This window comes from Rutilus rutilus (genome assembly GCF_951802725.1).
Source record: "Rutilus rutilus genome assembly, chromosome: 5".
NCBI lineage: Eukaryota > Metazoa > Chordata > Actinopteri > Cypriniformes > Leuciscidae > Rutilus > Rutilus rutilus.
In genome coordinates this window covers 49,033,882-49,054,933 of record NC_140213.1, presented here as the reverse complement: position 1 = coordinate 49,054,933, position 21,052 = coordinate 49,033,882, and the positions used below count along the sequence as shown (strand labels likewise).

Genomic DNA, 21,052 nt, shown 5'->3' with positions numbered 1-21,052 from the left:
AATGTTGCATTTCGTTTCACTTGAAACAATGTAGCAGATTACTGTTTCAAAATGTTGCATTTCGTTTCACTTACTACTCTTTAAGACTGTGAAACAATGTAGCAGATTAATGTTTCAAATGTTAATGTTAATCACACACCATCTATTCTTTAATAAAGGGAGTAGAACTGTGGCTGATGACGCAGTCTGGACATGAACTGTCCAATGAGGAGACGAGTCTGAGATCAGCTGACTGATGTAATTTACATACCTGCAGTTTAGTGTAAGAGGCATTGACCAGTCCGTTTCTCAGAACCGAGTGCCAGTTCTCAATATGGGAACCACTAGAGAGAGAGTGAGAGAAATACAGCAGTAAGTAAATGTTACGATGCTCAATATTAATTTGGAGGCGGATGATAAAAAAGGTTGTAAAAAAAATCCCAGATGGTGCAAAACTACAAGCAACCCTTCCTACAACACCATGCGACTGCATAGCAGACGTCCTAGTGTCATAGTTGTGAGTTTTGCACCACTCACATTTCAGAAAATGTCAATTTAGTTTTATAAATGTGCTAAAAAATTCTGATGATCTGTACATGATGATGCAACATCGGCGGAGGTTTGATAAATCTGGCACAGGCGTATTTTTAACCAGCCGTCTGGAGATATTTCTGCAGCTTGAAAGAGTTACGCTAGTCTTTTGTCGGCTGTTTTTGGAAGACTTTTATAAAAGTGGAAATGTGTCGACCGAAATAACTCAAAAAGCACAGAAATAGCACCTAAAAAGACTGAAGCGTTGTCCTGGCATTTTTAAATTTAGACCACCTGGATTAGAATCAAATGCATATAAAGTCTGCACCCAAAATAAACCTGTTGTTATCTTCAATCCTCCTGATGTTATTTACCGGCGGTCTGTCAGGAACATTTCATTGTGCTCTAAATAGTCACATGATCAACGACTTATAAATCTGAGTTCTTGGCAGATTTAAATGAATAGGGAACAAAAACTCACATTTTTGTTCTTAACCTGCAACCAACGAACTGAATCGAACCTGATTATATAAACATTTTCACATTATTGCAAGATTTTACTTGCTGAATCCAATCAAATAAGAGAATAAAACTAAGGCCAGAACTCCATTTAATGCGTTTAAAACTAATTTTCATGCTGTTCAGTTTATGTCTCTCTCAATAGACCGGATTTGCTGATCCTAACTATTCATGCAAAATGCCATAAACATACGTTTTTGTTGTTTTTCTAATTCAGGCAGAAATGATTAGAGAGAATTAAACAAGGTTGTCGCCTTTAAAATGTTACATTACATCAAATTTAAAGCTTTTTAAGACCAAATTTAAGACCACTTTAAATGAGAATTAAGACCTTTTTAATGGCCTTAAATATGATAAAACTGAATTCAGTTTAATTATTACCTTTTCATCAACTTACGAACCACCTGCAGTTTCTTCAAACCTTGACGTAATGTTTAATGCACTTAATTTTGTTGATGACAAATTTTCAACATGATTTTTTCTCCTTGTGTTTTTATATCACTACAATACAAGATTATCCTGTTCAAATCTGTGATAAACAAGTTAAGGCTAAGAGTAAGGCTAAAGTCCCCCTGTACTCAATAATTTTATCCCTTAAAACTGATATTTGTTCACTGAAATTACATATTTAAATGTTTTTTCCTTGATGCCTTAAAATATCTTGAATGTAACTCGACACCCTTGCCTCATTTAGTATACGGTTCTATGAATATGAAATTTCGATCTGATTGGAAGAGGTGGTTTATTCCTCTTCTAATCCGATCGAGAGAGCATGTAAACACTTGATCGGATTGAAAACCGAAACTGAATAAGGGCTGCGCACGTGCAGTGATGTAGAAATAGCGTAATGACACGAGGAACGAGCTGCTCTTCCTGTTGAATAAAGTGTCGTATAAATGAGTGTCTCGTCGTTCTAAAATTGGAGCAGGACGATGTCCCACCAGTCCTTGTTTCGGTTTCTCATCCACAGACGACTGGTTTTGGGCATTTTTACTGCGTGATAAATATGAACAGCGGCACAACGGTTCATATGCTCATCGTCTCCAAATTATGACCAGAAATGGATAAATATTAGGTCTGCAGTTTAAAGGGATACTCCACTTTTTTCGGAAATAAGCTCATTTTACATCTCCCCCAGAGTTAAACAGTTGAGTTTTACCGTTTTAGAATCCATTCAGCCGAACTCCGGTTCTGACGGTACCACTTTTAGCATAGCTTAGCACAGATCATTGATTCTGATTAGTCCAGTAGCATTTCTTTCAAAATGACCAAAGAGTTTCAATATTTTTCCTATTTAAAACTTGACTCTTCTGTAGTTAAACCGTGTACTAAGATCGACGGAAAATGAAAAGTTGCGATTTTCTAAGCCTATATGACTAGGAACTACTCTCATTCCGGCGTAATAATCAAGGAACTGTGCGGCTGTACCATGGGTGCAGCAGGCGTAATGATATGACGCAGCGCCTGAAAATAGGTCTAATAGGTTAGACAAACTTAGTCCCGGTCACGTTGGAAGAAGTTACCGAGCTGGGGACTATTTTCAGGCGCTGCGTCATATCATTACGCCTGCTGCACTCATGGTACAGACACACAGTTCCTTGATTATTACGCTGGAATGAGAGTAGTTCCTAGTCATATAGGCTTAGAAAATCGCAACTTTTCATTTTCCGTCGATCTTAGTACACGGTTTAACTACAGAAGAGTCAAGTTTTAAATAGGAAAAATATTGAAACTTTTTGGTCATTTTGAAAGAAATGCTACTGGACTAATCAGAATCAATGATCTGTGCTAAGCTATGCTAAAAGTGGTACCGTCAGAACCGGAGTTCGGCTGAATGGATTCTAAAACGGTAAAACTCAACTGTTTAACTCTGGGGGAGATGTAAAATGAGCTTATTTCCGAAAAAAGTGGAGTATCCCTTTAAGGCGAGACACTACAGGTGAATAGGGTAAAAAATTTAACTAGCAGATATCACCATGAAACTTTCCCAGTTGATTACCTACATTAAGATGAGAAAACAATGTATTACAAGTTTTCTGTAATTTAATGTTTAAATATGCAAATTAGGCAATATCTAATTAAATATGCGCTAATTTGCATATATTTTAAATCTGAGTATTGGATAAAGCCAGGTTAAAAATAATTGTTTCATTGTGTTCACATATTAGATGGGAAAAAAATGACAGAGGGATTTATGGATATCTACTTTTGTTATCCTGTAAATCAGGATATACTGGCAATAGCCTTAAAAAAAAAGATTTTCGCCATGTTTTTGGGAATAAAATGTTATATAAATCAGGCTAGGAATAATATATATACAAATCCCTCTGTAAATGTCTTCATAATATAACTAGGTACAAGACTGGGAAGTTTGGTGTATATCGGTGCTGCTGAAGTGGAGATTTCAGACTTGGAGAATGAGAGAAAAGTCATTTTGAGAAAAGGGCTTTAAAGATTTATCATCAGCCAATGAGATTGGTTGCTGATAAAAAGGAAATGACCATATTTGGATCCGACAGCATTGTACAGGAGAGAGAGAGCTTTCCAACGGTGTGTGTGATGACAGGGAGCAGCATGTTGATTAAGAACGACAACTTTTGTTGAATTTATGAGAAATCTACAGACGCAAACAGACAAAGTGCAGTAAAATAAAGACCTAAATGTGTATTTCAGACTTTTTTTCACCACAAGTCTGAAAGAAGACGTGTTATTGAAGACAAATATCCCAAAATCTCAAAATTGACCAGTAAAAAACCCCCGATGTTTTTGCCTGCCGTGTCTCGCCTTAAAACAAATAAAGAACCAATGCAGGAGAATGGTTATTATGCGCAAACACCAGGAAACTCTGTATATTCCTGCAGAGTGTGCATGTCAAAAAATCTATCCCGATTTGAAGCTTGCGACATATAAACGCGCACATCAACCCGATCACGTTTAGCGTTCATGTTCGTGATGACTTCAGTCCGACTGAAACACAAGCTGTGCATGTACGGCCACCGGGACTCACTGGAAGGCGAAGGTGCTGCCGTAGAGTTTCTTTGCGGTGCGAAAGCGAGCTTCTTTGGCCGGCGGACTGCTCAACAGCAGGAACTGATGCGACGTGTGCATGAACTTCAGCTGCTGTAGACAGAGGGAAACACAGATGAGCAAACACAAGCTTTTCAACGCAAGCTGTTCATAAGTGTTCATCTTACCCTACTGAGCGGCAGCTTCACAATATGAGACCGGTTACTGGATATAATCCTGCAGGGAGAGATGAGGTGAGCACACTTAACACACTTTACTGTGGTAAAATCACTGTAATGCCTCGCCTGTGTCTTATCAACTCACCACTGCAGTAACGGATGAGCCAGAGGATCCAGTTTGTCCATCTGTTTCTTAATCTCCAGATACGAGCCCTGAAAACACAAGTGCAGTTACAGCAAAACAGCCTCTGATTACTCATTTATCAGCATCATATACATATATATAACGTTGTGGAAAAGATTTGTTGTAGAGATATAAGCACAATAAAACCAGATGAATCATGAAATATTATTAAACGTCTCTGTTCAACATGATTTCTGTACCTGCGTCATTTCCCGAATCGACATCACACTGTCTAAAGCTTTCTGCAGACGCTCATAATTCTTCTTCTGTTCGGCACAGGAGCAGTACATAATCACACACACGCACACAGACAGGCACGCACACACACACACACACGCAGAGAGACAGACAGACACGCACGTACACACACACAGACAGAGAGAGACAGACAGACACGCACGCACACACACACACACAGAGAGAGACAGACAGACACGCACGTACACACACACAGACAAGCATGCACACCCACGCACGCACACACGAACAAAGACACACACAGAGAGACAGACAGACACACACAGACAGACGCACACACACACAGACAGACGCACACACACACAGACACAGACGCACACACACACACAGACACAGACGCACACACAAGAAAGGAGAGATTTGATGCTGGTTAAACGTAAAGTTTTTTTATAATTTAATTGCAAACAAAAAATATTTTCTCAATATTTTTGTCTTATTTTGTATTTTGTCCTTTGCATTTTTTAATAAAGATAAATTTACTTAAGAGGCAAAACATCTTCAGATATTAAAAATGCATTAAAACTAAGCGAGACAAAATCTGTCCGTGGGGTCAGAAAGATCGAGATTAGCGTTCTCACCCCGAGGACAGATATTTCTCTCGCTCTCTCGAGTATAAACCAAGTTCATTTTTAACCACTTTTATGGGAAAACAAGACTTGATCTCTGACTCTTTCGTACTGAAAAAGACAAAAACAAAATGCAAAATAAGACATCAGCACACTGTGAACATGCTAATGATGCTTTCGGTAACACTTTACAATCAGGTTCTTTAGTTAACATTAATGTATTACTAACATGAACATGAGCAATACATTTGTTACTGTACTTATTAATCTTTGTTAATGTTAGGTAATAAAAATAACAGCTATTCAGTATTAGTATATAGCTATTTAAGTATTAGTAAATGTTGAAATTAACATTAACAAAGATTAATAAATGCTGAGTAAGTGCAGTTCATTATTAGTTCATGCTAACTAATGTTAACTAACGAACCTTACTGTAAAGTGTTACCAGTGTTTCTAATTCAATAAATCTACATCAATACTGGCTAATTCACAGAGTGACCAACAGCTGATGTGAGTGTGAGTAGAGACGGTCACCTTGGGGTTGAAGGCGAGTGTTTTGGGGTCATTGGGGTCGACCACGGACGGGTACGGCTCGAAGATGATGCTCTTCCGGGGCGACTCGAGGGCGGCTCGACACATGGCCACCAGCAGGTCCACCACCTGAGGACACACAGCTGATGTTAGAGGAGCAGCGGATCACAGCTGATCGAGATCCGTACGGATCAGGCCTCACGGTTCGGCACGCGTGTGATCCGCGGATTAACTGCTAAATTTAACCATCACAGAGTGTACATTCAAACAATTTTAAACACGGAAGAAGAACCGAAAATCGGGACTTGCACGTTATCTGAGAGAGAAAGAGAGAGAGAGAGTGAGAGAGAGAGAGAGAGAGAGAAACAGAGATGGAGATAGAGAGAGAGAGAGAGATAGAGAGAGATAGAGAGAGAGATAGAGAGAGAGAGAGATAGCGCGAGAGAGAGAGATAGCGCGAGAGAGAGAGAGAGAGATAGAGATGGAGATAGAGATGGAGATAGAGAGAGATAGAGGGAGATAGAGATAGAGATAGAGAGAGAGATAGAGAGAGAGATAGAGATAGAGAGAGAGAGAGATAGCGCGAGAGAGAGAGAGAGAGAGAGAGAGAGAGAGATAGCGCTCGAACACCGAATTGATTCCTCTTTCGCGTTTTCTTGCCCTTTAACGGACACATGCACACAAAATGATGTCTAAATGCCCGTCTCGGCAAGTTTTCTCTCGGTGATGTCATGAATAAACAGTTGATAAAGAAACCGGATGTTTGTCAGTTTCTTCGGTCTTAAAGTGACGGCAGGCTAATATTCCTGCTGTCGTCTGTGTCATTAATGTTAATAAAGCAACAAAATACAGCTTTAAAGGAGAACTCCGGTCAATTTTAACATTGAGCTCATTTTTTTGTACATTTGGAGTGCTGTCAGTACAGAGAACAACGACAAAAATCGGTGTTGCCTACACCGTGTTATCCTCTTTTTAAAATTTGCACCCTGTTGACTTCAATGGGGCAATGTTTAAACCTGCTTTTAGCCTCTTAACATCCTTGATGTGTCATTACAAGTGCACAGGTCATGTGAGTGATTCCTTCTGAGTGAACGCGGGTGAATCTGACTGCAGTAGATGTGAAAGATATGTATAAAAAATGATGTTTATTCAGCCAGCGCTCATACCTGTATTTACATCCTGTTTTCGGTCGAAGTCCACAGTAATCGACTGTCGAGTTCACGCGCATAGGTTTAGTACCTATGATCACGCGCGTGAACTCGACAATCGACTACTGTGGACTTCGACCGAAAACAGGACCGATTTTTGTCGTTGTTCTCTGTACTGACAGCACTCCAAATGTACAAAAAAATGAGCTCAATGTTAAAATTGACCAGAGTTCTCCTTAACAAAGATGAACCTATATTTAATTTCTACAGTGAACAATAGTGTTATTTTACATTTAGGCTTAATTATTGGGCTTGTAATTTGTGTATTTGTTCTTATTTTATTACTGACTGTTCACTTGTCTCTAATAATGTTTGAACTTTATCAGTTAGACTAGTAGTTTTTGCTGTGGTATCGAAGAACTTCAAGTGAGCTTTGAACTTTCAAGTGTATATATATATATATAATTTTGTTTTGTTTTTTGCTGATCCGAAAAATGATCCGATCCGTGGCACAAAAACCATAAATGAGCCGAACCGTGAGTTTGGTGATCCGTTGCACCGCTACTATCAAATATCATCTAGAGAAACCTCAGCAAGAAACAGATAAATGAAACACACACACACCTCAGCGCCAGTGGCGACCTCCTCCGCCGCTCCAGACATCACACCCAGTGTGTAGAACGAGAACACACACAGCTCTCGCGTGCACACCGCGGGCTGGAGGGAAAAACAACCAATCATGAGCCATAAAAACACTTCTCAAGTACATGCATCTTGATTTCTGGTGCTCTTCGTGTGTCGCTCAAAATGATTTTTTTTATTTTTCAAATTTCGTACATTTTATTTCAATGAAATTCAGGTCCTATATTTTAGTTCGATAATGTTTTTTATTTAATATTTTGTATTTTTAGGGGATTTGCTCTGACAATCTAAAGCTTGACGCTCAGAATCAACTAAAATGTAAATCACCAATGTATACAGAAAATGGCACAAATATTGAGAACGAACTCCAAATCAAAGACCCTTAGGGGAAAAAATTAAATGTAATAAAACATTTGTTTGCTCTGAAATGTTTGTACTGGAAAACAAGACTGAGTAAAATAAATACTGAGTAATAACATGATTTCCTGCAGCTAGATTCACCTTCAGCATGGATCCGTTCTGAAAGACGTGCTGCTCGTCACAGACCACACAGTATTCGTTCAGCGTGGGGATCCGCTGCTCAGAGTACTTCATTATCTTACAGAGAAAAGAGAGGAGACAGTCAGAGGAAGCGCTGAGCGGATGTGATCCACCGGCAGAGGAAGATCCAGGGGGATAATGGAGCGTCGTGCGTCTGCTGTGTCACATGACTGGATGACTGCGGTCATGAGCCAAACAAACTCACTGGAAACTGCATTAGGACACATGCATTTTATATTCTGCTGCATTGTTGAACTGTTTGATGTATTAATCCAGCTTATTTCTTGTTAATTATCATTAATTAGTGCCGTACTAAAGGCACTCGTTATTAAAGATTTTAAGAACTCTATAAAAACTCCATAGTAACCATCTTTGACAACTAGTAACACCATAGCAACCACCAAAAATACCTTAGCAACCACCCTGAACACCCTAGCAACGTCTAGAAACGATATAGTAACCACCAAAAATACCCTAGCAACTACCCAGAACACCCTAGCACCTGCCTAACAACGCCCTAGCAACCACCCAGAACACCCTAGCAACCGCCTAGCAACCACCCAGAATAGCCAAGCAACCAGTGTTCCAGCTGTGCTAAAATACACAAAACACACAGTACCGTTCAACAGTTTGGAGTCGGTAAGATTTGTTAAGAAGGCTCTTCTGCTCACCAAAGCTGCGTTAATATATTCAAAAATACAGTAAAAAATGTGATATATTATTACAGTTTAAAATAACTGTTTTCTATGTGAATATATAATAAAGTGTAATTTATTCCTGTGATCAAAGCTGAATTTTCAGCATCATTACTCCAGTCTTCAGTGTCACATGATCCTTCAGAAATCAATCTAATATGATGCTCAAGAAACATTTATGATTATTATCAGTGTTGAAAACAGTTGTGCTGCTTCATATTTTTGTGGTTCTGTCACTTTTGATCAATGTTATGCATCCGTGATGAATAAAAGTATTTATTTTATTAAAAATAAAATCCTACCTGCTACTGCGAGCATCACATTTCACACAATCACATCTGAATGAATGTGAATGAGTTCTACATTTAGCTGTGCCGTTATTGAAGCAATACGGTTCCTGTTATATAATGCTATATTGTGAATGCTACTGAAACACGCTTTCGCCGTTACTCTTCTTCACTCTATAGCATGACCTCTTGAACCTGATTGCTGTATTAACAGAACGGCAGTAAATACAGTAGTTCCAGGTTCATTATCAACATTACAGTTGCACGTCACTCCACCAGGTTCCTTATGAACTAATACTTTATATGTAGCGTAAAGAGATTTAAAGGGATAGTTCACCCAAAAATGAATCATGATGATGGATTCTTTTCCTAAAAATCTTTGTCTGTGTTCATCTGAAGACAGAGAGTCATGTACATCGGTGATGGCATGAGGGTGATTAAACGATGAGAGCATTTCCACTTTAGGGTGAACTATCTCTTTAAGAATGAACACCTGAAAATGTCTTGAGATGTACACGTTTAAATGGTAAACAGAACAAATGATTCCAGATGAATTCTTCAATAATAATGCACATTCAAGTTGTATTGCAGACTGTTGCGTTAAAAAATAAAAATAAATTTAATATTACATTTTTACGGAGCCCTGCACATGACATGTGGGAAAAATATATGTACATTGTGGCCACAAATTAACAATTTGTTCCCATGATTTATTAATACATCAGCATGGTTTACTAATTAATTCCCTCGTTTTACTAAATCGTGCACACAATATAATAATTCGTTCCCTCGTTTAACTAAAGTTTGCACGATATAATAATTCGTTCCCTCGTTTTACTAAAGTTTGCACGATATAATTCGTTTCCTTCGTTTTACTAAAGTTGGCACGATATAATAATTCGTTCCCTCGTTTTACTAAAGTTTGCACGATATAATTCGTTCCCTCGTTTTACTAAAGTTTGCAAGATATAATTCGTTCCCTCGTTTTACTAAAGTTTGCACGATATAATTCGTTCCCTCGTTTTACTAAAGTTTGCACGATATAATTCGTTCCCTCGTTTTACTAAAGTTTGCACGATATAATTCGTTCCCTCGTTTTACTAAAGTTTGCACGATATAATTCGTTCCCTCGTTTTACTAAAGTTTGCACGATATAATTCGTTCCCTCGTTTTACTAAAGTTTGCACAATATAATTCGTTCCCTCGTTTTACTAAAGTTTGCAAGATATAATTCGTTCCCTCGTTTTACTAAAGTTTGCACGATATAATTCGTTCCCTCGTTTTACTAAAGTTTGCATGATATAATTCGTTCCCTCGTTTTACTAAAGTTTGCACGATATAATTCGTTCCCTCGTTTTACTAAAGTTTGCACGATATAATTCGTTCCCTCGTTTTACTAAAGTTTGCACGATATAATTCGTTCCCTCGTTTTACTAAAGTTTGCAAGATATAATTCGTTCCCTCGTTTTACTAAAGTTGGCACGATATAATAATTCGTTCCCTCGTTTTACTAAAGTTTGCACGATATAATTCGTTCCCTCGTTTTACTAAAGTTTGCAAGATATAATTCGTTCCCTCGTTTTACTAAAGTTTGCAAGATATAATTCGTTCCCTCGTTTTACTAAAGTTTGCACGATATAATTCGTTCCCTCGTTTTACTAAAGTTTGCACGATATAATTCGTTCCCTCGTTTTACTAAAGTTTGCAAGATATAATTCGTTCCCTCGTTTTACTAAAGTTTGCAAGATATAATTCGTTCCCTCGTTTTACTAAAGTTTGCACGATATAATTCGTTCCCTCGTTTTACTAAAGTTTGCACGATATAATTCGTTCCCTCGTTTTACTAAAGTTTGCAAGATATAATTCGTTCCCTCGTTTTACTAAAGTTTGCACGATATAATTTGTTCCCTCGTTTTACTAAAGTTTGCACGATATAATTCGTTCCCTTGTTTTACTAAAGTTTGCATGATATAATTCGTTCCCTCGTTTTACTAAAGTTTGCACGATATAATAATTCGTTCCCTCGTTTTACTAAAGTTTGCACGATATAATTCTTTGGTCCCTTGTTTTAGTTCAATCAAATGAGGGAACAAATTAGTTCAACCTTAAATGAGGGAACAAATTATTAAGTCAAGGGTACAAATTCCACATTCGTGGCCACGATATATATATTTTAGTCAGGGCTCTGTACAGTTTTAATGAATTTCTCTCTGTTAAAGCTGTGATTTTCTGTCGGTGCTTTAATCCTCGGCATCATCATGCACATGACCTTTCATGAGCTTTACAGGACGTTCACGATGAAGCTGCACTCGACATGCACGAATGTAATGTTTGGATGTACACTGAGCATGATGGGAAACGATGAAGTCATGCGTGCCGGCTGGTGTGTGTGCCGAGTACCTGCACGAGGAAGCCGTACTCCAGCGTTGGGATGTTCTTGCAGTGTCCGCCCGCCTGGGATGAGAAAAACAACTCAATCAGCTGGCGGGTGGTAATCTGCGCAGGGGCCCTGCCCGCCGGGACAGCCACAGTCTGATGGGTTAACGGAGACAAAGCATTATGGGAAAGGTGCCAGCCAGCCGTGTTAGGCGAGGGGGGGTTTCGGAGGGCAAAGAGGCTGGGGATTGTGATGGGAGATTGATCCTACGAGAGGAATCTGCAGCCATGTTTTATCTCTCACGTGGAGTCCCTAATGAGCCACTGAGGGGTCACGGGGTCATGGAGAAGCGGGAAAGAGAGTGATTCGAAAGGAAAGCGTGCAGTCGGGGAAGACGAGATGCTGACCTGGCTGTTCGGAGGATAGCTGAACAACTCGCCCTTGGGGTTCTTCATGGTACAGGAGATGGAGCGGTTCATGAGCCGCGTGACTCTGAGCTCCGGCACGCTCAGTTTGCCTTTCAACACTGTGTCCTGGATCAGGGGGAAACTGGGAGACCTGGAGCCAAGATGGAGGCCACAGCCAGCGGATGAGTTCATGCTGCGCTCACGTCAGCTTGGATTACCTCAAGTATGATTTCTGACTAGTCAAATGCATAATTCTGTTTGTAATGCTAATGATTAGCCAGTGATACCTGGAGTGTGCATTTCAAGAGCATCTGAATTTATGAAGTAATGAATTGTCATCAGCAACAAACACACATTTATCCATTTTTGTAACTATGAACAGTGCTGGGAATATTACATTTTAGTTCATTACTGAATACACATTACATGCCGAAACTGTTGTTAGTAACGTAATCTATTACATATTTAGGCAATATCATTATGATTACTTTATTACTTTAACACCTTAACTTGTTTATCACAGATAATTATGTATTGTAGTGATATAAAAATAAATGGAGAAAAAACAATTATGTTGAAATTTGTCATCAACAAAATGAAGTGCATTGAAGGGTTTGAACAAAAAATGGTGGTTCGTAAATTGATGAATAGGTAATAATTAAAGCATAAAAATGTAACTTTTTAAAATAAAATAAAACAAAATAAAGCACAAATTGATTTAATATATTTTTTAATTTGTTATGCTGTGTGGCCTCTGATTTGTGTAATTACAGATAAAAAACAATACATTTTGAATAATTTACTGCCATTTTGTGAGTATTAGGTAATCATGTAATCAATAAAAATGTAATATAATTACAAGTATGTAATTATTAGAATCTGACTATATAATCAAGATTACATATAATAATCAATGACTAATAAAAACTAATAATTTCTGAATCCAAGGATTGTTTTATGGCAATCTCACCATGACGTGAATGCAACATTAATATATTTTATAAGTGAGTAGGTTACTGTACAGTGTTTAGCTGTGTTTATTGTGTTTATTATATATATATATATATATATATATATATATATATATATATATATATATATATATATATATATGTGACCCTGGACCACAAAACCAGTCACATGGGTCAATTTTTTAAAATTGAGATGAAAGCTGAATAAACATGTTTTCCATTGATGTATGTTTGGTAGGATATGATAATATTTGGCTGAGACACAACTATTGAAAATCTGGAATCTGAGGGTGCAAAAAAATCAAAATATTTATCGCAAAATAATATTTATTTAATAAATATCGCGATTTTGCTGCATTCACTCACAAAAATAAATGTTTTATATATTTACGGTAGGAAATGTACAAAATATCTTCATGGAACATGATCTTTACTTAATATCCTAATGATTTTTGGCATAAAAGAAAAATCGATAATTTTGACCCATAGCCGGTCACTGTTGAGCCCTATTTCAGTTGCATCAACCACGATCTGTTGTTTCAGACTGTTAGCGTATATGACATGTGTTTTCTCATCAAACGTTGAGGACATACTTGGGTATCGGGGAGAAGATACTCAATCCTGCACGAAATTTCTTGATGGTTCCTCCGGCTTTGAACCAGCTGTGCCGTTTCTCCTGCTGGGCTTTGAGGAACTCATTACTGAGATGCTTCCACTGCTGAGACGTGAACGTGCTGAGGATCCTGGGAACATGAGGAGACAAGCTTCAGGCTTCAAACATCACAGTTCATGCGTAAACAGTCACAACACTTCACTTTGTATAAAAGCCTCTGCCAAATGCATAATTGTAAATGGAAACGACCATGTTTTAGGGCTGTGAAACGATTAATCGCATCCAGAATAAAAGTTTGTGTTTACATAATATATGTGTGTGTACTGTGTATAATTATATACACACATGCATGTATATATATAAGAAACAATATATAAGAAATATTTGCATGTGTATACTGTATATATATTTATATTATATATAAATGTAAATATTTTAACACATTTTTCTTAAATATATACATGCATGTGTGTGTATTTATATATACAGTACACACACATATATTACGTAAACAAACTTTTATTTTGGATGCGATTAATCGTTTCACAGCCCTACTACGCTTACATTGCATCCTCATAACGCGATTACAATTAAATTTTGGGCAAAATTGTGTTTAAACTTTACCTTATGTAAACACAATAATGGCAATAAACAGGCATGTAAACATTTCAATCGCATCTATTCACTCTAAACAAAGTGTGCATGAGCATTTCTGGGCTGATGAAGAAACTGAGTTCATCTTGGCAACGTTGCACAACATGAATATAATGCGGTATAGACTAGTGATGGTTAAAGATATTAAAATAGATACATTTTAGTGGCGAACAAATCTGTGTGCATCATTAGTGCTGTGCATTGTGGTATGTGAATAACAGGGGTGTGAACCGACACTGGTCTCACGGTTCGGTTCGATTACGATTATCATGTCATCGATTCAGTTCAATTCGATATCACGATGAACCGCATCCTCAATTTAAAATTTTACTTCAAAAGTGATGTGTGCGCGCGCGCGCGTGTGTGTGTGTGTGTGTGCTCGCCTGTTCGGGAAGTCGCAGTGACAGAAACAGTGACATTCCAGTTTAAGTTTCAAGGGAGTAAAGCTTGTTTATGCCATTAAGAAAAGGAAAATCTGTCAAATAAATTTTGTTTTAAAGAAATGTTCATTTAAAAGCAGCGCTCATTAATCAGTGTATTATGTGACCATTAAAGATGCGCGCATCAACCGCCGCCGAGTCCGCTGTTGAAGGTGACGATCATCCATTTATAATCACGCGTAACACAGAATAATTGTAGTTTGACCATCGGGTGCGGATACTTAAATCAGAGAGAGTTATTGGGGCGGGCGGATGATTTATATTTGCTTGCGTTGGAGCTCATCCGCATCTCTAAAGCAGTCAGACTCTGCCAGGCGTTAACAGCTCGAGGTGAAAACGGCTAACGTGGTTTATCAAGTTAGTGTATTACCTCCTGCATATTCTATTAGTGCGTGACATGAGCGTTCACAGTGTCTTCTGCAGGTCGTGCTCACCAGGCTGTTCATAAAAGCCGAAATGTGCCCAGATGTAGGCTATTAAAGGCACACTCCACCGTTTTTTCATATTAAACGATGTTATTCCCTTAACTAAGACGAGTTGATACATACCTCTCTCGTCTCAGTGCGTGCACTCAATCGCTCTGGCGTGCGGCGACTCTTTGATAGCACTTAGCTTAGCCCAGTTCATTCATTAGGGACCAAACAGAGATGAAGCTAGAAGCGACCAAACACCTCCACGTTTTCCCTATTTAAATAATAGCGGAATAGCACTGGGAGCACTTCGACTCGGCGCAGTAAAAAGTCACTCCTGAAAAATCCTCTCCCTCTCACTTCTGTCATTAGAACCAATGGCGCCGAGTCCCAAGTGCTATTCCGACATACAGTACCAGTCAAAAGTTTGGAAACGTTACTATTTTTAATGTTTTTGAAAGAAGTCTCTTATGCTCATCAAGCCTGCAGTAAAAAAAACAACAACAACAAAAAAAACAGTAAAATTATGAAATATTATTACAATTTAAAATAATGGTTCTCTTTTTTAATATACTTTAAAATGTAATTTATTTTTGTGATGCAAAGCTGAATTTTCATCAGCAAGTACTCCAGTCTTTGGTGTCTTATGATCCTTCAGAAATCATTCTAATATGATGATTTATGATCAATGTTGGAAACAGTTGTGCTGCTTAATATTTTTTTATAACCTGAGATACTTTTTTCAGGATTATTTGATGAATAAAAAGTTAAAAAGAACTGTATTTATTTAGAATAGAAATCTTTTGTAACAATATACACTACCGTTCAAAAGTTTGGGAACAATAACTATTTTTTTTTTTTAAGAAATTAGTACTTTAATTCAACAAGGATGCGTTAAATTGATAAAAGGTGATGGTAACGATTTACATTGTTAGAAATGTTTTTATTTTGAATAAATGCTGTTTTTATGAATAAATGCTGTTAACGTTTTACTCATCAATGAATCCTGAAAAAAGTATTCCAAAAAAATATATTAAACAGCACAACTGTTTCCATCATTGATAATAACTGAGTATCAAATCATCATATTAGAATGATTTCTGAAGGATCATAAGACACCAAAGACTGGAGTACTTGCTGATGAAAATTCAGCTTTGCATCACAAAAATAAATTACATTTTAAAATATATTAAAAAAGAGAACCATTATTTTAAATTGTAATAATATTTCATAATATTACTGTTTTTTTTTTTTTTTTTTTTTTTGTTTTTTTTTACTTCTTTCAAAAGCATTAAAAATAGTAATGTTTCCAAACTTTTGACTGGTACTGTACATTATAGTTATCCTTTTTACCCGCTTAGAAAAGCGCCACGTTTTATTTTGTGTCACCATACTTGGTCGTGTAACTACTCGTGTAACTGTATTTAAATAGGGAAAACGTGGAGGTGTTTGGTCGCTTCTAGCTTCATCTCTGTTTGGATCCTAATGAATGGCTAAGCTAAGTGCTATCAAAGAGTCGCCGCGCGCCAGAGTGATTGAGTGCACGCACTGAGACGAGAGAGGTATGCATCAACTCGCCTTAGTTAAGGGAATAACATCGTTTAATATGAAAAAACAGCGGAGTGTTCCTTTAAAGTAGCTGGAGCATTTTTAATTTCCTCGCACTCGCGTCTCGCCGCCCTCTGCCACTGAATGCTACCGTGACAAAGCACGTACGCAACAAATGACGTCAGAAAAGCGTCAGTGCATTATAATCTGTCATGGTCTATTACTGAACGAATCGTCCTCATCTGCATCGTAGAAATGATTCATTTCGACACCCCTAGTGAATAATGGTGGTAAGAATAATCACAATTCTTAGAGAATAGTCAGAATAATGCAAATTGCATGTAAAGTGGGAAACAACTTATTCTGATTATTGGGAATAATCATATTATTGGTGCACATGCAAACGTAGTCTTGACTTACTTCTTTAGTTGAAGGCCCAAACTGAATCCCTCTTTATTGGACGGCTGGAACACCTCCACGGACGGCTCTGCGGGAGTCAATCGAACATGTCTGTCTGTCACGGTCACACACACACACACACACACACACACACACACACACAGAAGTGCACGTTTCTTACCTGGTCCATCCAGGTACTGTGAAAGAGAGAAACGAAGGCGTAAGACAATGGGCTCCGTTCGGATCACCTTCCACGCGGTCGCCACCTCCTCCTGCAAACACACAAATCACTTTATTCCCATCACAAGATCGGTTTATAAAGTTGAGCAGGTTGTGTGGGAAAAGTGTGTGTTCTCACATCCAAGAAGCTGATGTTGATTTGCAGGTCGATGTCCACATCGTCAATCGTGCCGTACTCCCTGTGGGAAGAGCAACACACTAGTGGTGCAGCGGATCACAGAACTCACCGGAAATGACGTAATGAGGAAATGACGTAAATGACGTAATGAGGAAATGACGTAAATGACGTAATGAGGAAATGGCATAAATGATGTAAAATTGTGTAAATGACGGTTCGGATCATTTACGGTTTTTGAGCGACGGATCTCGGATCATTTTTCGAACTAGCAAAAAAATAACAACAAAAATAAATACGATTTTTTTAAGATAATAAGATGTAAAATAAAATAAGAACAAATACACAAATTACAAGCAGAGATGAATACTAAACAACAAAGTCTAACAGTAGTATTCAGATACAGAAATTAATAATTAAGCCTAAATGTAAAATAACACTATTTGTTCACTCTAGAAATTAAATATAGGTTCTTCTTTGTTAAAGCTGCATTTAGTTGTTTTATTAACATTAATGACACAGACGACAGCAGGAATATTAGGCTGCCGTCACTTTAAGACCGAAGAAACTGACAAACATCCGGTTTCTTTCTCAACTGTTTATTCATGACATCACCGAGAGAAAACTTGCCGAGACGGGCATTTAGACATCATTTTGTGTGCATGTGTCCGTTAAAGGGCAAGAAAACGCGAAAGAGGAATCAATTCGGTGTTCGAGCGCTATCTCTCTCTCTCTCTCTCTCTCTGCGAGCGCTTCGGGTGTGTGTGTGGCTGTACGCACAGATAACACGCTAGTCCTGATTTTCGGCTCTTCTTCCGTGTTTAAAATAGTTTGAATGTGTAAATTGGCAAGTCAAAATGATAAACTTACACTCTATGATGGTTAAATTTAGCAGCTTTATCAACTTGTACCCCAACAACACACTCAGAATGAATGTGAATCAGGTGTGAATGCTCAGATGTGGCTCAGATGTGAATCAGGTGTGAGTTCTCCTTACCTGACGGACACAGCGCCATCCGTGTAAATGTCTTTCACGGCCTCGATATCTGCGTCGAGCTGCGGGTGGCGGTACAGGTCGGCTGCACAGCTCCCCTACAGGTGCACAGTGGTATTACACATCAAACTGCTTCTTTACTTCACTTTCAGTACAAGGGACACACACACACACACACTGCCGTTAAAAAGTTTGGGATCGGTAAGATTTTTTATGTTTTTAAAATAATCTCTTCTGCTCACCAAGGCTGCATTTATTTGATTAAAAATACAAAAAAAAAACAGTAACATTGTGAAATATTTTTGCAATTTAAATCAGCTGTTTTCTATGTGAATATATACTAAAGTGTAATTTATTCCTGTGATCAAAGCTGAATTTTCAGCATCATTACTCCAGTCTTCAGTGTCACATGATCCTTCACAAATCACTCTAATATGATGATTTGATGCTCAAGAAACATTTATGATTATTATCAGTGTTGAAAACAGTTGTTTACATTCTTATTTCAGGATTCTTTGATGAATAGAAAGTTCTCTAAGAATAGAAAACTTTTGTTACCGATCCAAAACTTTTGGTTTGATTTGAGATGCTCATTTAAACCCAGTTGGAAATATTTCTAATGTATTATTTTTCACATGAAGATAAAGCCACTAAAGACAAGACTTTTCCTGCTTTATGATAACGGATTAAATGAGTCATATCATGTTTTACCTGAATACCGTACAGGAACTGCTCCGGTTCATTCTCTCCATCCGATTCTTCATCCGTCCAGCACTGGCCTTTAATATCCTGAGTGAAGCACAAACACACACGCTAATTTTAGCATTATTTATATAGTATTAAAGGTTTTTTAATTAGCTTTTATTCTTATATTTTCGTTTTAAATTATTTTAGTTAAAGTTTTAGTCATTTTGATAATTGATTTGTGTCATTTTTAAAACCCCAATTCCAGGAATTTTTTTGTAAAATGCAATAAAATCAAGAATCTGTGATTTTTTTAATTCTCTTTAACCTTTATTTAACTGACAAAGGTACAAAGAAAGGATTTTCAAGGTTTTTGTAATATTTTGTAAACATTAACACATTTTTATTTTTATTAAAATAGATATTATTATTATTATTATTAAATAGATAAAATAGAAAGAAACTCAATACAATTATACATCCAAATCAATACACGGAAATAAACTAAATGGATTTAACTTACAAACATCATTTCTTGCAACAAGTTTGTGGTTGTTTACAGAAAAGCAGCAGATAAAGATCTTTACAATGTCACAATTCATTCCAGCTCATGTATATATATTAGAATAATATCCAATCAGATTTTCCCAAATCATGAGCACATTTAACTGCAAATCGAATAGCAAATTCCAGTGGACTCCTATGGGATGTTTTGTTTGCTTGTCTAGGTGAGCAACAGTGACCCAGAGGGCGGAGCTTAGCGAAAGGTCAAATCAAGAGTTCAGTGTCATCTGACATCAGTTCATTATGGAAGCTTGTTTATGCCACAGAATAAAAAAAAAACTTTTTATCTCACAATTCTGACTTTATATCTCAATTCTGACTTTATATCTCACAGTTCTGACTTTATATCTCACAGTTCTGACTTTATATCTCACAATTCTGACTTTATATCACACAATTCTGACTTTATATCACACAATTCTGACTTTATATCTCACAATTCTGACTTTATATCTCACAATTCTGACTTTATATCACACAATTCTGACTTTATATCTCACAATTCTGACTTTATATCACACAATTCTGACTTTTCACAATTCTGACTTTATATCTCACAATTCTGACTTTATATCTCATTAATTCTGACTTTATATCTCACAGTTCTGACTATATATCACGCAATTCTGACTTTATATCTCACAATTCTGACTTTATATCTCAATTTTGACTTTATATCTCACAATTATGACTTTATATCTCCATTCTGACTAAATATCTCACAATTCTGACTTTATATCTCACAATTCTGACTTAATATCTCACAATTCTGACTAAATATCACACAATTCTGACTTTATATCTCACAGTTCTGACTTTATATCTCACAATTCTGACTTTATATCTCACAATTCTGACTTTATATCTCACAATTCTGACTTAATATCTCACAATTCTGACTTTATATCTCACAGTTCTGACTCTATATCTCACAATTCGGACTATCTCACAATTCTGACTTTATATCTCACAATTCTGACTTTATATCTCACAGTTCTGACTCTATATCTCACAATTCTGACTTTATATCTCACAATTCTGACTTAATATCTCACAATTCTGACTTTATATCTCACAATTCTGACTCTATATCTCACAATTCGGACTATCTCACAATTCTGACTTTATATCTCACAATTCTGACTTTATATCTCACAGTTCTGACTTTATATCTCACAATTCTGACTTTATATCTCACAATTCTGACTTAATATCTCACAATTCTGACTTTATATCTCACAATTCTGACTTTATATCTCACAATTCGGACTATCTCACAATTCTGACTTTATATCTCACAATTCTGACTTAATATCTCACAATTCTGACTAAATATCACACAATTCTGACTTTATATCTCACAGTTCTGACTTTATATCTCACAATTCTGACTTTATATCTCACAATTCTGACTTTATATCTCACAATTCTGACTTTATATCTCACAATTCTGACTTAATATCTCACAATTCTGACTTTATATCTCACAATTCTGACTTTATATCTCACAATTCTGACTTTATATCACACACTACTCTGAATTTATATCTCGCAATTGTGAGATAAAAAGT

General features: G+C 37.0%; 1 protein-coding gene across 4 annotated transcripts in view; it reads right to left on the bottom strand.

The window, feature by feature from the left end:
• parp6a (poly (ADP-ribose) polymerase family, member 6a) overlaps nucleotides 1-21,052 on the bottom strand; it is a 33,193-nt gene that overhangs the window by 8,356 nt on the left and 3,785 nt on the right. For 2 of the 4 annotated variants that reach the window (XR_014627416.1, XM_084409205.1), the window contains exons 3-18: nucleotides 18,945-19,022; nucleotides 18,237-18,331; nucleotides 17,243-17,303; nucleotides 17,066-17,156; nucleotides 16,906-16,972; nucleotides 13,414-13,563; nucleotides 11,850-12,000; nucleotides 11,466-11,519; nucleotides 8,045-8,140; nucleotides 7,526-7,618; nucleotides 5,757-5,882; nucleotides 4,599-4,664; nucleotides 4,360-4,427; nucleotides 4,224-4,272; nucleotides 4,037-4,149; nucleotides 251-323 (exon numbers count right to left, since the gene is read on the bottom strand). Coding sequence is in view for 3 of the 4 variants with exons in the window: in XM_084409205.1 (XP_084265331.1) it covers nucleotides 251-323; nucleotides 4,037-4,149; nucleotides 4,224-4,272; nucleotides 4,360-4,427; nucleotides 4,599-4,664; nucleotides 5,757-5,882; nucleotides 7,526-7,618; nucleotides 8,045-8,140; nucleotides 11,466-11,519; nucleotides 11,850-12,000; nucleotides 13,414-13,563; nucleotides 16,906-16,972; nucleotides 17,066-17,156; nucleotides 17,243-17,303; nucleotides 18,237-18,331; nucleotides 18,945-19,022 (1,431 nt within the window). In the remaining variant the exon portion in view is untranslated. Of the gene's footprint in view, nucleotides 1-250; nucleotides 324-4,036; nucleotides 4,150-4,223; nucleotides 4,273-4,359; nucleotides 4,428-4,598; nucleotides 4,665-5,756; nucleotides 5,883-7,525; nucleotides 7,619-8,044; nucleotides 8,141-11,465; nucleotides 11,598-11,849; nucleotides 12,001-13,413; nucleotides 13,564-16,905; nucleotides 16,973-17,065; nucleotides 17,157-17,242; nucleotides 17,304-18,236; nucleotides 18,332-18,944; nucleotides 19,023-21,052 lie in introns of all 4 variants that reach the window. The other 2 variants (XM_084409203.1, XM_084409204.1) reach the window with 2 other exon arrangements.